The following is a 17,335-nucleotide window of genomic DNA, read 5'->3' as shown; positions in this document are numbered from 1 at the left end:
ACTGGAATCAATGTCTATACATTTATGCTTTTGACCTGCAGGGAGTGCTGCAGGACTGATGTCAACACTGGGAGGGAAAAAAAATCACTAACAAGTACCAAGATGCTGTTTTGCAACAATCCTGCATTTATCCGATATGTAAATAAAATGGTTGGCATGGCCTGGGCAGCAGCTGTATTTATCCGATAATGGGAGTCTGGCAAATTCCAAATGCTTCAAACAAGATGGGCGGCATGTGAGCCTAATCAAGCTTTAGAAAAAAGGAAGGTCTCCTACCTCATCAAGCACCAAGGGAAACAGGCTGTACTTAAAGGTAGAGGGGAAAATGGTCTACCAGATATTAAAACAGGAGGGTATACACTTGTGTTCTTATATTATACTACCACAAATATTGTGTAGGTACTGGCTAAGTAAAAGCTGTTTACTACTCCTTTTGCTTGTCATATACGTAATGGTACTCAAAGGGAGAATCTGGGTGCCACTTTTCACCAGCACAAGCTATTTTCATCTGCTCCTGTTACACTTCTGCAGTTCTCTGTCTGACTTTAGACTATATTTCCAAACTGCACCAAGTTTTTCCATTCCAGTGAAAAGTCCAACCCACACTAATATTAATGATGATCTCTTTAAAGATATTAGGAAGACAGCTCACTCTTGCCCAAGGAAAAATGTGTATATAAGAGTAATACCGAGGAAAAAAAGATTTATTTGAAGATATATCAAAGCTATTAATTACAGGCTATTTCCACAGTAACCTTCAGGTTTACTAGAATGGTATATGCTAAAAGAAGCAGAAATGTTATCTAAAGGGATAGAATACGGAGGAGTCTTTCACACCTGGGCCTTGTCTACACAAGTGATTTTCCTGGCATTAGTTTAGCACTGGTGCCACTGCACTGTGGAGTGAGCTAGTGCAGACCCAGTGCAGACATTTTTATCACCATGTCAAAAAACCTACAGCCATTCAGAGACTGAGGCCACAGAAACAGGTGGATTCAACGCTCCTTTGGACAGACTAAAGCAAGTGTATCGTGCTGACCAAAGCTGCTACAGGAATATCCAAAGCAGATGCCATTCTGCCTACCAGGTCTTAAAAGGCCCTGCTGCCCCTCAGAGGAGAGGAGAAAGCAGTCAAGACAGCCTCATCAGGAGCTGTGGTATAAGTAGCAGCTTAGAAGCCAAACTGGTTCTTCCTCCAAGAAAGTGTCCAGATCCACATCAGGCAGCACTTCTGACTTAGCAGACTAGACAAGGCTGAAAAATCCCTTTAGGAGCCTTCATCTTCTTTAGTGGAAGAGACTTTCAAGGGAGGACAACAGGAGCTGCTGGGTGCTCAACACTTTTGAGAATCAGGTCTCTTTATTCAGATGCTTAAATAGGGATTTAGGAGCCTAGCTTTAGGCTCGTATTTTTGGAACTCTTGGCATAATAGCTACACTAATAGCTTTAGACTAATTTTAGGTTCTATACAAATATATCTAAGCTAACACTCCATATAGAAAGAGAATGAATTAATTTCACAACTGCTCATGTTGATGGAGGTGCTAAGGCAAAGGTGGGCAAACTATAGCCTGCGAGACTGTCCTGCCCAGCCCTCGAGCTCCCGGCTGGGTCAGCCTAGGCCCCAGCTCCTCCCCTGCAGCCTCAGCTGGCCGGGCTGCCAGTGCTCTGGGTGGCGGGGCTGCGAGCTCCTGTCAGGCAGTGCAGCAGCGTGGCTGGCTCTGGCCGGGCGGCACAAGTGCCAGACATGCTGCTCTGAGCAGGATGGTAAGGGGGTGGGGAGGTTGGATAAGGGGCAGGAGGTTTGGGGGGGTGGGGTCAGGGGGAGGTTGGATGGGGGAAAGGTTTGGGGGTGGCAGTCAGGGGACATGGGGGGGGGGCCTGGATAGGAGGTAGGGTGCCCAGGGGGCAGTTAGAGGTGGGGGGGGGTCCCAGAAGGGGACAGTCAGGGGCCAAGGGGTGTGCGGATGGGGGGGGTTCTGAGGGAGGCAGTCAGGGGGTGAGAAGTGGGAGGGGACAGGCTGTCTGGGAAGGCACAGCCTTCCCTACCTGGCCCTCCATACAGTTTTGGAACGCCAATGTGGCCCTCAGGCCAAAAAGTTTGCCCCTGCCTGAGCTAAGGGATAGTTAAAAGGGGTAGGGCATTTATATCAGCAGTTTATTGTACTTAGGGTTTGAGGGACATGCCCATACTCCCTCACAGTCACTTACTGCTTTAAAAGTCTCCAAGGACATGTGTTGGCATGCCACTCCTACACTGTGGGTCTGTGGAGGAAATGTCAAGGAGACTCTTCTGTCATTCAATGGACCTAGTTCATTCAAATTCACCAAAACAATTTGCAAAATGCTTCCCCCCAGCCCAATGTATGAGACCAACAGCTAAAATGTACAACATACAGTAAAACAAAAACAAAAAAAACAAACAGATTGATAGTTCTAGTTCCTAGAACTCTCTCAATTCTTTTTTTCCCCCCCTTTGCAATTTTATTGTTACTTTTCTAGTTTTGTTAGACCGAATCCAGTTTTGTCATTACATTTTTATTTCCATTCCCTCTGTTCTTGCTCCTTTTATGTTTAGGCATTGAAACTGAAATGAAAGTGGCAGGAGAATAAATATAATACACTACTGGATGGATCCTGGGTTCAAGACTGATTTCAAATGAGAGAGATCAATGCCTTAATGTAATTTTACATGTGTATATTCTGTAGGAACCAGCACCTGTTCTCAAGCTTGCATTGTATCATAAATGGAAAAAATTTATTTTTTTCATACTTCTTATAATCTGCATTATAGGATTTACGGAGGACATGTGATAATCCCAGGGAGGAGAAAAACTGACATACTGTTACAGTCAAGAGAAAAGGTGGGTGAAGTAATAACTTTTATTGAACCAAATTCTGTTGGTGAGAGAAATAAACTTTTAAGCTTACACAGAGCTCTTCAGGTCTGAGTAAAAAAAAACAAAAACAAAATAATTCCCAAATTTGAAGCAGAGCTCTGTGTAAGCTTGAAAACTTGTTTCTTTTGCCACCGGAAGTTAGCCCAATAAAAGATATTACCTCACCCACCTTGTCTCTAATATCCTGGGATGAACACAGCTACAACAACACTGCATATACTGTTACTCAAGATTAAATCTAACAATGTAATACCTAGATTTCAAAGGGCTAGTGCTCACAGTTTGAGCCATCCCCTCCAACAGTGATATTTAAATTAATAGAACAGTTGGTGCTTCAGATCTCAAGCAGTAACAAGCAAGGAAGCTGTAGGCCTCACTGAAAGAACTGTAGGTTTTTTCCTGAAGGATGGATGCTGGTGTGTGTGGTAGTGGAAAGGAGAATGGTGTTGGACAAGCTGATCTCATCAACATTAGCGTATGACTAGTTAAGATTAAAGAGCAAAAGTGAAAGGGTGTAAAGGTGTTTTAGGAATGATGTCAAAGATGGAAATCCAGTTTACATTTCCTACTCTTTAGCCATATAAAAAGGAACAAGTCTATGTGCAATAAAGAAAAGGAGTACTTGTGGCACCTTAGAGACTAACCAATTTATTTGAGCATGAGGTTTCGTGAGCTACAGCTCACTTCATCGGATGCATACCGTGGAAACTGCAGCAGACATTATATACACACACAGAGATCATGAAACAATACCTCCTCCCACCCCACTGTCCTGCTGGTAATAGCTTATCTAAAGTGATCATCAAGTTGGGCCATTCCTTTTCTTTTTGCGAATACAGACTAACATGGCTGTTACTCTGAAACCTGTCAATGTGCAATAAAGTGCATTGAACATAAACATGAATTGAACACTAAAGCAAAAGACTGACCTCATATCTGTAATCTTTCATTCACATTTATCTATCTTAATTTTATAGCTAAATAAAAGTGTGATGTTATGGTCATAGAACAGTAATTCAAATCTTAAAGGGACAAGATTAACTTGAAAACAAATCAGTTTGAAAAAAAACCTGTTACAAGTTGTGCCTGCCCCTAGAATCCCTCCACCAATTTTTCTAGTTTTACGACTACATTTTCCTATTTTTTAATATTTTTCTCTTCCCTGTTTAAAAAGAGTATGTCAAAGACTGAAGCAGACTATTCAGGTGCTAGCAAATGCAAAAAGTAAAACTGAACAAGCCGAAAAAATATTTTTTCTTGAACTCCAAAATAATCTTAGATGTTACTTATAAACAGTAATAGGAGTGAAAAAAATCAGACAGATGTGATTTTTAAGTTAATGGTATCTCTTTAGAGTTGTTGATGGAATCATTCTATTAGATTTGATACAGAGAAACTGAAAGTCTCAGTACCAAAACATTCACAGCCCAGACACCATCTTCAGACACTAGTTACAGAACTATTTGAAGTTGCACACCAATTTACTTATCAAATATATTACATATCTGTCTCGCAATCTTAGAAACAAGGAAATTGTGCTTCAGAATTGGATGACTTGTCTTTTTCTTGCTTGATTCTTCTGAACTATTTCCATAGAAACCTTGGCTTCATACAATGGGACTGGTTCATCCAACTGAGGCCTAAAAGGGAGCAATCTGTCAGAAGTGTCTGGTGTGCATGTTCAGATCAATAAGAAACATTCCAATACTATTGCTGTAGACTTTACATTTTACAACGTCAACTTTACTCCTTAAACAAAATGAAAATGTTATAGCTCTGCTAGGATCCCTGGAAGAACTGCAGAGCTGTAAAGCAAACAGGAAACACAAGTTTAATTCAAGATAGCCTGAATTTCTTTTTGGCAGGGGGGCGGGCTACTCTTCCCACTCTGTGTAAGCAGTGAGGGATCTCCCTTTTCCCCCCCACTTATGGCAGTCTCAAATTCTATTAACTCCATCATTCTTCTGACAGAGGAAGCCTAGAAAGATCTCCATTTAGAGCCAGCAATACTCTTCATTCAGGTACTGTTGAGCACCACAAGGTATTCTCTCCCCACAAGGAAAGAATGTGCTGCCTCTGTTGGATTTCCAGACAGTGCTGATCCAGGGAGAGAAAAAACAGGAATTGGACCCAAGTTTTCCATGTGGTAATGCAGCAGGCTAGCCACACGTATAGACCATAAACAGCTTCATATAACTTATTCAGTAAAATTTCTCACAATGTAGTTCTTTGAGTTGACAGTACAGGTGGCAAGAGTTTTCTGAAGAATAGTTATTTCCCAGGTTAAAAACTCAGTATTAATCAATCAGAGTTTGTTTTCACTATGGTACTTCTGTCTTACCTGAAAATACTATTTGATAACTTTTCCATTACATCTTCTAAGATACGTATCTGAGAGGGCTGTTAAGGTAACAATATATACACAAGACTGATCTTTAAGTCCACAGTTCTGCAGTTAGATTTGCCTGGGGTAGATCCAGGCATCTGTGCAGAGCTCCCAGGGTCAGGGATAAGATGAGATGATTTAAAGACTGAAAATAAAGTTAATCTGAGGTCCACGTTTGATTATGTGTTACAAATTATGCTTCCTAAAACAAAATAAAGAAGGCAGGTAGACGAATGTATCCTCTAACAAATACAACAGGAGTTGATCTGCCACAGTACCTAGGAGTTCTAGTGCTGTATCATAACAGTTTTATTTTTAAAATTGTTAAGTTTTACATTATCTGTATGGTGCTAAAGCACTAGTTACAATGTCCATCATTAAACAGAGCATGGCACTCTTTGGAGAATAGGTATGACAGGTTTTGGTATGAGTAATCTGTATGAATGATGGATAGCTATTTGTCTGAGGTAAAAATCAAGACAAGTCTGGGAGCAGAAGAACATGTGAAGCAGAACATATGGATTTACTAAACTCTCAAGGACATGCACAGTGTATAAACGCTGTGCACATTTTCAAGAAATCTATTTTATTTGAACTAATCAGCAATACTCATTACAATGGGAAAAAGAGGGTTTTATTAAGACTGTCTACTTTTACAGACCTTACAGTGGCACAGCTGTCCTGCTGCAGTTGGGCTGCTGTAAGATCTCCCATGTAGCTGCTCTATGTCGATGGGAGAGAGCTCTCTCGCTGGCATAATTAAACCATCCCCCATGAGCAGCAGTAGCTATGTCAGTGGGAGAGTGTCTCCTGCTGACACAGCGCTGTCTGGACCGGTGCATTTGTAAGTAAAACTTATGTCAGTCGGGGGGTGTTTTTCCCCATACTCCTGAGTGACAAAAGTTTTACCGACCAAAGTGCTAGCAGAGTCATAGTGGTAGTCTTCAGTATTTTTGTCAGTTACCAGAAAATGTAACTTGGATTCATTCAATGTTAAGAGTAATCAATTTAGTATTCAAAATGTAAGCCATTTCAACCTGATCTTCATGTGATCTCTTCTGATTTTTTTCCTGCAGTATGTTTACAGTGTCCAGATCACATACATATGTTCAATGTTTCTATATAACAATTCAAGGTAATGCTGTTATTCTGTTTGAACAACCTGTGGTAAATAAAGTATGCTCCTTGATTATAGGAAAACATAAGAGCTGACAAAATAAATCCTGTTTGTTTAGTTAGTTTAAGAGCTAAGAACACAAACTGTATTTCTCAGAATTATTAGTCATTTTTAAATCAGGAAAATTAATCGAGCTACACTGAAGTGGAATGTCAACAAATAACTTTTTAAAAGAATATTCATGATTACTTGCTTCCCCACCCCACACATCAATGTTCATGTAGATAAGCCTTTTGGTGTGCTTAATTTTGGTTAAATTATTGTGCAATTTAGTTGGGGGGAGGGGGACTTCCTTTGCCCCAAGAGTCTCAATGTAGTTAACTCCCTTTTAGAATGCAGGAACTTAATCCTTACATTCCTGTTCTGCTGAACTGCAAAAAATGATTCAGCAGATCTCATGATCTGCAGTGCTGTGCAGAAGCAAGGAGGGACCTTAAAAGCATCATTAAATTTGCAACAAAAGGTATAGATATTGTTTTTTATATAAAGAGCCACTCATCTCTCCAGCAGCATGCGCGCACACACGCACACAGCTCAACAGAATGTAGGTACACAGAATTTGCAAATAGGGTACAATTTCTTAAAGTACAGTTCTTATGAAGACAAAATTATAATAATGAGGTATTAAATATTTCAGTTTAGTCATTAGAATGCAACAGTTAAGATCTGTAGATGAAAAAAGTAATGCCTAGAAGAATGGAGAACAAGTACCATATATACTCTATCATAAACCGGTTTGTTTTTAAGGCCCCCCCCCCAAGATGGATAAGTAAAAATAGAAAAGTTTTATGACCCATTCATAAGCCGACCCTATAATTCAGGGGTCAGCAAACTTTGGCTCCCAGGTCATCAGGATAAGTTGCTGGTGGGCTGAGATGGATTGTTTACCTTGAGTGTCCACAGGCACGGAGGTAAACCTAAGTAAACAAAGCGTCAGCTGCTTACCCTAACAGGCCGGGACAGCAACTGGTGGGGGAATTTTTTGCAGGGCGGGGGATGAGAAGCTGGGGGTCAGGGGAGTAACCCACATGACTCCACCCCTAGCCCAGGACCCCCCCATCCCTTCCCACCTTATCTGGGGAGGGCCAGGGAAGAAGGTCTCTGGCCTGGCCAGAGCTGCTCCGGCGGGTTGGGCAGCGCAGCCACAGCCTGCTCTGGTGGGCCAGACCGGGCAGCATGGCCGCAGCATGTTCCAGCGGGCTGGGCCAGGTGGCATGGCTGCAGCGTGCTCCAGTGGGCCGGGCGGCGCAGCCACAGCCTGCCAGCCCTAGAGCTGCAGAAGCTGGGGGGGGGGGGGGGAGGGAGAGCAGCATGGCCAGAAGCAGAACCACTCTGGCCCCGCCTTTTCCCTTCTGGCTCTGCTGCCTCACCTTGCTTCCTCTGTTGGGGAGAGGGACTGTGTCCCACCTCTCCCTCTCTATACCCATTCATAAGCCTACCTCCTTCTCTGATGCTTCCCTTTTTTACTAAAAAAATTCGGCTTATGAACAAGTATATACGGTAAACCTTACTATCTAAAAGCATAGACAAGATTTGATTTAAGGTGCCAGATTCTCAGCTGGTGTAATTCAACACAACTACATTGCCTTCTATGGGGTTATGCTGATTTACACTGGTGGAGGATCTGGGCCCTAATATTTTACTTTCTTCAAAATATTTGTTTTAGTTTTTTGTTCTGTTTTTCCCAAAGTACAGGAACTCCTCACTTAGTGTTGTCTCAGTTCGTGTTGTTTCGTTGTTACATCACTGATCTATTACAGAACATACTTGTTTAAAGTTGCGCAATGTTTGCTCATAACATTGTTTGGCCGCTGCCTGCTGGCAGGTGGGGGCTTGGAACCAGGGTGGACTGGTGCCCCGCCCCCCCATCAGTTCTCCATCACCACCCCTAGTAGTTCCCACCTGCCGGCAGGCCCCACAAATCAACAAATCTCTCCACCTTCCCCACGCCTCCCACCTGCAGCAATCAGCTGTTTCAGTGTTCAGGAGGCTCTGATGGGGAGGAAGGAGAGGGGAGGAGCGAGGACACAGCATGCTCAGGGGGAGGGGTGGAGTGGGGGGCAGGCGTGGGGCAGAACCAGGTTGAGCACCCCCTGGCACTTTGGAAAGTCAGCGCCTCTGCAGCTGTGCATGCGCTGTCTGGAGAAGGGAGTGGTGCGCTCTAGTGGGATAGCGTGGGTTCATCATCACATTCAGTTTCCACAAAGAAGTGTTTGTAGCCACTGCCGTGTGTCTATTGTGTCTCCTCCCTCGGTGCCAACTCTTAGAGTAGGAGGCTACATTAACAATAACGTGTTAACCCTTGAGGGCTCAGCTGAGTGCTAGTTTATCATTTAGCAGCAAGGCATTCCCTGGGAACTATCCCAATTGATATCAACATGGTTGCTTTAGGAGAAGCTCATTAGCAGGTCCCCAGACAATCCTCTGATTAGAAGTTGTTTAAAACGTGTGTGTGTGTGTGCGAGAGACATTGAGCTATATGTCTTGTCTGGTGAAAAAATTTTCCCTGGAACCTAGCCCCTGCACTTACTGGATTCGCTTAACAGTTTCTTTGAAAGTCGCATTTTTCAAGAACATAACTACACCTCTATCCTCATATAATGTGGTCCACGGGAGACGAAAAAAATCTCATCGCATTATAGGTGAGACCACGTTATATTGAACTTGCTTTGGCTCCCCTGTTCCTTGTTCCAACTACTCCCTCCAGAGACCCCTGTCCCTAATCACCCCCAGGACCCACCCCCTACCCAACCCCCCTGCTACCTGTCCCCTGACTGCTCCAACCCCTTTCCACACACCCTGCCCCCTGACAGGCACTCACCAGCAGTGGCGGGAAGCAGAGCAACGCGGCCCCTACCTGTTCCACTCCACCAGCTCCCAGCCGCGGTGCTCTGCTTCCTGCCGCCGGTGAGTGCGGGGAGGTGGGGAAAGGACGCCCTCTGCACTCACCGGTGGCAGGAAGCGGAGTGAAGTGGCCCCAGCCCACTCAGCTTTCCTTGCCCCGGCCCCAGCCATGTTGCTGTGGGCGGGGGATGGGGAAAAGGTCCTGCACTCACCTGTGGTGGGAAGCGGAGCGTCGCGTCTAGAAGCTGGTGGAGTGGAGCGGGCTGGGGCCAGGCTGCTCTGCTTCTGCCACTGCGGGTGAGTGTTGGGGGGATCCCTTCCCCCAAGTGACACGGATGGGGCTGGGGCAAGGGAAGCAGAGTGGGCTGCTCCCGGCCCCCCACTAATCCCCTGGGCCACTCTGAGACTGCAGGGCCCCTAAAAGTGCCCTGCCATAGCTCCTGCCTCCCAGACCCTGGAGGGGGTGTGGGGGGGAAGGCCCTCTGCCCCTTATCCAACCCCTCGGCTCCAGCCCGGCACCCTTAACACGCTGCTCAGAGCAGCGTGTCAGAGCTTTACCGTGTTGTATGCGAACCCGTGTTATATTGGGTCACGGTATATCAGGGTAGAGGTGTATAACATTAAGCAAGGAGATAGTGTATACACTTAGAGGGAATCTACATAAAAAGTGTGGTCAAAGCAATAATTTATTATATATATATATATATATATGAAAGTGATATTCCAAACAATGGTTAGGATGTTTCTGAAGTAGTAAAACATTTAACCACATGGTTAAAATTTAGCATATGCTTAGGTGCCTTGTTAGATCAGAGAATATACTAGTAGTTATCTCATAATTTTTCCCTCAGGCAGATTACTAGTTAGTGTCTAAAATCACCATTAAAGGATATAAAGATACTTCCCTTGTTGCACATTTGACAAATTCCATACTTCATCATTCAGAAAAGAGACTGTGGCTCCCTTAAGGAACAAGCAGTGGCTATCTGGAGGGTCCAACTTAAACAAATTAATAGAAACATCAATACATTTTCTCAAATGAAAATGGTATGAACCAATCAGATTAGTGGATGGTTGATTTATATTTACTGCTAAAAGATGAAAAAACCCTTCCAAATCTATCAGAAATTAACTGATTCATAATGGTCACAACAGTGTAATTTTTTTTTAAAAAAATGGTACTTTATGACTGGCAAATCAGTTCAATACTTTGAGCCAAACAACATGAACCCTTCAATAATGGTGTGTCCATGCTATTATAGTAATTTCTTTTCTACACCATCACGACTGCTCATACAAAATGACACTGATTTGTTATATGATAGAAATAAAGACATTTATTAATGTTGTTGCAGGATAAATACTTCCTGCTGCTTTGGAAATAAACATCAAGGTTTGTGTGTGCACAAACTGACTGATATTATTTTAGCAGTGGGAGACCATTCATCTGAGAGACAATTCTAAAATACTTTGTGGTTAAGAGTAACTTGCAGTATTTTGTCCTTACCTGGAGGTTTTTCTCTGTGGTTACCCAGTGTCCTCCAGCACTAAGAAGTGTAATGATATCATGTTTGTGTGGCAGCAGTTGCTGTTTTAATGTTGACTCATCTTCTTTACTGTATAATCTCACTTAAAAAAAACAAAAAAGGAATACAAGTTATGTACAATGCCTAACAAAATAAATTTTATGTTCAGTTTCCGCTTTATCAGAAAAATATGTTTTGCATGTATAAGAAACAGAATCTCATGAAGATTTCTCACTGAAAAGCACCTGGTTTGTTCATTTTACATTTTCCTTATTCTTGTTTTTTAGTTCAGTCTTAAATTGACTCTAAATGTATTTTTAATGGGGTGAAAAACTGTTTTTGAGATGCACAGTTTGCAAATCAGTGTTGTAGAATACAGACAAAAACAGATGCATGGCAGTGATTTAAATACAGCTGAAAATGTTTTTAGTGAAATATATGCAAGAGCAGAACCTCTATGAAGCAATACCAGTAATATATATTCCTTTTAATAAATAAGAGCTCAGTGGAAGTCTTTCTAGAAAGTCCCACAAATGTTTTAAAATACCATTAAATAGTAAGAAAGTTTGTCAACTGTAAAGCAAGTAGTATTCTCAGCACAGGAGGTTTATTCACGTTCACTCTGGGCTTTCATTGCTCATGCAAGGTGCTAACTGACAGCACTGGAGATTTATGTCCTTACTTTATCCACTAAACAGCAAAAACAGTGGTAGTACAAATTTCCTCCATGCTGATTCCTTTTCAGTTATTTCAAACTAAAAAAAAAACAAAAAAAACCCATCGGGCAGGATTTAGAAGATGAATTTATTTTAATGATCAAAAAAGTCACAGTTTTAGTCATTCAGCATCATATACTGTCCATGGGAAATAATTTGCAACATAACTGTCTAAGGAGTTTTGTTTAAAAGTAACAATTAGTAAAATGTTCACTTAACAACTATTACTAATCTGTATGACTGTGCAGTAGTATCAGATACTTCCATTAAAGGGTGACATGATCGCATACGCTTAAGGAGATCTGGCATTCTACCCAGCAGAGGCACAAGTACATTTGCACATTGTGGGAGAACAGACACACAATCGTTGTCTATTATGTAGGTGTGTTTTTAGTTGAAGTGTTTTGCAATTTGTCAAAAATAAAAATATTTAATACCACTCAGCAGAGCAATTCTGTAGCAATTACAAACCTCCAGCATCTAGGACAATATCCACTCCCAGCCCGCCTGTTTCCTCCAAACAGCTTTCTGCCACATCAGTCTTACCATTTGAGACATCAATGACTCGAGCTAGACAGGACAGGAAGTTTGGTCAGTTACAGTAAGAATCTAGAATTTAAACCCAAAGCAGAACACATGCAAATGGAGTTTCTATTCTTTAAAATGAGCTATGAACAAAATTGCAGCAAAGCAAAGAAATCCAGCAGTTTCTAGTCTCCAAATTATTTAAGACCAGTGACTGAATTTACTGAAACCAAAAACACTAAAGTATATTTAACAGCATTTAAGCTCAAAATGAAATATATAGTGGTGTTTATGACAGGACAGCATAAAAAAAAAAATCTGTGATCAAAATTAGATTATATTAGGATTCTGAGGTAGTTAGCTATACCAGGGTTTCTCAAACTTCACTGCACCAAGACCCCCTTCTGACAACAAAAATTACTACATGACCCCAGGAGAGGGGACTGAAGCCTGAGTGGGTGAGGGACCGAAAACAGAAGCCCAAGGGCTTCAGTCTCAGGAGTCCTGCTGCCCAGCACTGAAGCCCCCAGCAAGTTTAAGCCAGCCCGGGCAACCCCATTAGAACAGGGTCACGACCCACTTTGGGGTCACACCACACAGTTTGAGAATCACTGAGCTATACTATAGAAGCAATATGCATTAGAACAGTGGTCCCCATGATGTGGGGCATGGAAGAATGTTCAGGAAGGTGTGGCTGGGCCTGGGCCAGCCTACATGGGGGATGGATAGGGAGTGTCTCAGCCCCACTCTGCCCCCTGCTTGGCTCTGGCCCTGCCCCCAACCCCACCTGCGACTCCACAAGCCCGGCTCCCGGCCCCTGACTGTGGCCGGGCTCCTGGTGGGAGGAGGAGGAGAGAGGGGTGTGGACAGGTTCCATTGCAGGTAAGGGGTGGGGGGGAGAAATTGTGACAGAAAAAATATTGGGGACAACTGGACTAGAGGAATGATCGGAAAGTCATCATTTTTAATCATGGTTGTGTCATTGACTTGCTTTGTGGTTTTGAGCAAGTCACTTCATAGCATTGCATCATTATCCTCATCTAAAATAACCCTGCAATAATGATAACACTTAATTACCTAACAGAAATGCTGTGAAGGTTAACATGTTACATTTTTGTATATAGCTTTTAACCTGTACGGTGCTATTATACAATATCGCATTAAAGAATGCTTTCTGGCTTTCTTTTCAAAGCTTTATTGAAGAAAATGGTGTTCATAAGGTTTATGTTGCACCAACTATCCAGTAGCTCAGAGGTGGGCAAACTTTTTGGCCTGAGGGCCACATCTGGGAATAGAAATTGTATGGCAGGCTATGAATGCTCACAAAATTGGGGTTGGGGTGTGGGAGGGGGGCGAGGGCTCTGGTTGGTGTGGGCTCTAGGGTGGGGCTGGGGATGAGGAGTTTGGGGTGTAGGAGGGTGCTCTGGGTCTGGACCGAGGAGTTCAGAGGGGGGGGATCAGAGCTGGGGCAGGGGAGAAGCTCAGGGGAGCAGGCTCTGAGCGGTGCTTACCTTAAGTTGCTCCCGGAAGCACTAGCATGTCCCTGCTTCGGCTCCTACACAGAGGCGCAGCCAGGCGGCTCTGCACGCTGATCCATCTGCATGCACTGCCCCTGCAGCTCCCATTGGGGTGCTGGAAGGGGCCACTGGAGCGTGTAGGAGCCGGAGCAGGGCCATGCCGCAGCTTCCAGGAACCACATGGAGCAGCCCCCAACCCTGTGCCCTGGTTAGAGCGCTGGAGCGGGGCCATGCTGCAGCTTCTGGGAGCCGCATGGCACGGCCCCTGACTCAGTGCCCCGGCTGGAGCAGGGCAAGCCCCAGACCCTGCTCCCCAGTGGGAGCTCACAGGCCGGCTTAAAATGGCTCGGCCCGTGGGCCATAGTTTGCCCACCCCTGCAGTAGCATTTCCATACAGTTAAAAAAGTAAGACTGAAATCAGAGATTTCAGTTGCTGGAAATTAAGAACAATTAGGGTATAGAAGTAGCCTATGTAAACTTTTTTCCAGCTTGTAGAATAAAACAAACATTTCTATTTAAATAAGCTGCATAAGTAAAGTTTTTGCACTTTAAATTAACATAACTGAAATAATTACAAATAAAATTGGAGGTATATATCCAAACCATAATAGGTTAAACTAAAATTTGCAAAGTGAACTTACCAATTAAAGGTTGCCTCATGCCTTTTTGATATTAAGGAAGAAAAAAGGAGAGAAGAAGGTGTGAAGCATGCATTTAGAAGAGTCAGTAAATGAAAAGAACAATCACACTTAGTTAGGAATTGTAGTGAGGCAGAGTGGCCTCCCTTCAAGCCTGACTGTTACTGAAAAATTGCTTACTTTCTCATTTTTACCACATAAGTATAAAATAAATCAATATGAATATAAATATTGTACTTATAGAGAGCAGTATAAACAAAGCATTGTCTGTATGAAATTTTAGTTTATACTGATTTTGCTAGTGCTTTTTATGTAGCCTGTTGTACAACTAAGCAACTATTTAGATGAGTTGATGTACCTGCTGGAAGACCTGCGTACCCCGGTTGAGAATTACTATGCTAGAGTATCAGTTGTTTCAGGGGATGCATCTTGGGTACCCTACTATTTATTTTATTAATTAATCACAATGATGCCATGACAGAGCATAATTCAACATGATATAAAAAGAAACTAATAAAAATTCTGTAACAGATATATTTCAAAATTATTTAACATCTATTTTAAAAAGTGGGTGATTGGTAACCAATTGTGTTAAAATGTGAGGTGACAGTCTAGTTATTTGGAACCACTTCATTCACATACATAACATTTAGTGCTATATTCAATGAATATTTATAAATTTTGCCTTAGGTCAATGTGCTCCAGCCTATAATTCAAATGTGTTAGTCACAACCCTGTTTAAACCCACTTCTTGCCGGCAAGGTGCAATAACCATTTTTCAACCAGTGCAGACAAGGCTTATCTGTGTAATAAATCATTTTACAAAATCAAAAGATCCTCCATAGTTTATAGAAATTTTAAAAAACCCAATATTTATTATAAGGTTCACCAAGTCTTTCTGACCAGCACAATCACATTAGCTCTCTAGTAGCAATATATGGTTCTGACTAACAGTTTCAGTGTACCTTTGACAGGTCTTTAGTCCTTCCCTCCTGCTTCCACTGAACTTAATGATGAGTAGTGGGTAATAGCAACACTTTTCATGACTTGGTGCCACCATTTATCCAATACCTGCTATTACGGCGTATGAAAGTTGTCCAGTATCAAACACCTGCTATTTACTATACTGAGAAGGCTCAGAGAGAACCATGACATCACACAAGACATCACAGGGGACGCATAAAAATAAATTTTGCAGCTGATTACTGTAAGTACACATTTTTCTTATGTTTCATCAGTACTCTACTAGAAATACATTATGCTCATACTTATGTTCATATTCTGTCCCGATTCTGAAATTAACATTAGAACCCACTAGTTTAACATACTTCCTCTGTTTTGCTATTGTCTTTAGTCAAATTATTGAAAGCATGTGAAAACAGCTTCCTGTATATAGACCAAATATTAATACCTACCTATCAAGAGAAACTTTTACTAAATTTACACAATTTACACATTTTGGAAAAAACAAGATTTTATGCTTATATTGTCTTTTTTAAAAAATCTAAAAATACACATTAGATCTATTTTCCCCTGTACCCCTAATCAAAAACAAATCTTTTGACTCCCAAGAATAGCATCCCAATACCTTGCTCCAAAAAATCCTAGTGTATGTCACAATAAACTGGGAACTGAAGGAGACAGATAAACATGCACTTGGAGCCTAATCTGAAACCCACTGAAGTCAATGGAAAGACTCTGGCTCAAACTTCTGGAGGATTAGATTCCTAACTACAGAACTTCATTGATTTTCTGACAAAGAAATTATATCAGTATCATGAAACTGAGCTCCCTCTTGTTTCTATAAGAACTTAAAACTAATCCCCATAGTTTGTTTCAATTTGGAATTCTGATTTAGGCAGCTAAATACTATACCTCGGGCTCATGATTATGTTGGAAAGACTTCAGGTACAGAGATTGAATTCTGTGCGACTGATGGTCAGGTAACAATTTCTCTCTACTCTTGAGCAATGTTATCTACTATAAGAAGAGACTGCCCAAGCAGTCTGACTAAAACCAGGCATTAAACTTTTATAGAAGTGTTTTTGCTAAATAAGAAGTACTGGGAAATAGCCAGCACCACAAAGGATGTGAAGATCAAAAAGTCCTATTAAATAGACTAAACTTTTACACTATATGAGACTATTTTTAAGTTTGGATTTTAGATTTCAGTTGTTAAAATAGATAGAATTCAAACTGAAAAAATATATTTCAAATCATTGTTCCAACAAAAGTGTAGTGAGAAAGACTATAAAACTTACCCACAGGAGGTCTAAGCCTCTCCAAGTACTGCTCGTCTTCAAGACTATATGCTGTAGAAATTACTTTGGCTCCTCTGTGCTGTGCTAACTGAATAGCTATTGTACCAAATGGCTGCAGGGAAAAATATACCAGTTTATCCACAACCACAGTAATGAAATGTAGTTTGAAAACAAGAGTTTTATTACAAAGGTAGTTCTAGAGCTATCAAAGAAGGACACCTTGAAACAGGCTTAATATTTTGTCTTAATGAAATATGGCTGGAAAAGTATTTCAGATCCGTAGGGGTCTGCTCTTGCGCTCATTGAGGACAATGGAAGTCTTTTAACAGACTTTAGTGGGCTTTGGATCAGACTCTAGGAGATAGTTAATCTCCTTCCAGAGCAGCTGTAGCTTGAATTCCAGCTCTAGTGTATAAAGTATTGTAAATGCAGCTGCAATTTCGGAGTATGTCTGTAGAAGAGAGGAAGTCTTTGCATTTGGTTGCTACTTGAAGGAGGACATGCTCTCTAGAGAGGAGTTTCAAGCACTTGTTATCTTGTATATGTTGCAAAGCTATATTTCATTGATGGTTCTTTGCTCAAGTGAGCCTAACAGCTGCACCAGCAGTTAAGAGGGCAGGTAATCAAAACTGAACAATGTAAGAGAAATTGAAAAGTGGTGGTGGGGAAAGAGGTCAAACTACAGTTTTCTTCCATCTACAGTTGAGGGATCAATACAAAGAGCGTGTAAAAGTAGAGCAAAGCAAGGAGGAATTCCCTCTTTACTCCCCACACAACATGGATAGGATTGTACAACTGGCCCGATGTATTTAGGGGCGCCCCTTCTTATCCTTGTGAATCATCTA

At 41.9% G+C, this 17,335-nt stretch overlaps 1 protein-coding gene across 8 annotated transcripts in view; it reads right to left on the bottom strand.

Moving 5' to 3' along the window:
* Positions 1-3,532: 3,532 nt before the first annotated feature.
* The window catches only part of CRYZL1 (crystallin zeta like 1), a gene marked incomplete at its 5' end in the record, with an annotated part of 31,734 nt that continues 17,931 nt past the window's right edge, over positions 3,533-17,335 (bottom strand). For 6 of the 8 annotated variants that reach the window (XM_084626782.1, XM_084626780.1, XM_084626779.1 and 3 more), the window contains 7 exons: positions 3,533-4,540; positions 5,242-5,287; positions 10,201-10,306; positions 10,815-10,936; positions 12,021-12,119; positions 14,233-14,253; positions 16,491-16,602. In XM_084626782.1, the coding sequence (XP_084482908.1) occupies positions 4,441-4,540; positions 5,242-5,287; positions 10,201-10,306; positions 10,815-10,936; positions 12,021-12,119; positions 14,233-14,253; positions 16,491-16,602 (606 nt within the window). In that variant the 3' untranslated portion in view covers positions 3,533-4,440. The remainder of the gene's footprint in view (positions 4,541-5,241; positions 5,288-10,200; positions 10,307-10,814; positions 10,937-12,020; positions 12,120-14,232; positions 14,254-16,490; positions 16,603-17,335) is intronic. The other 2 variants (XR_014711395.1, XM_084626784.1) reach the window with 2 other exon arrangements.

This window comes from Lepidochelys olivacea (genome assembly GCF_965140295.1).
Source record: "Lepidochelys olivacea isolate rLepOli2 genome assembly, chromosome: 1".
In the NCBI taxonomy this organism is placed as follows: domain Eukaryota; kingdom Metazoa; phylum Chordata; order Testudines; family Cheloniidae; genus Lepidochelys; species Lepidochelys olivacea.
This window is presented reverse-complemented; position numbering and strand designations above follow the sequence as displayed.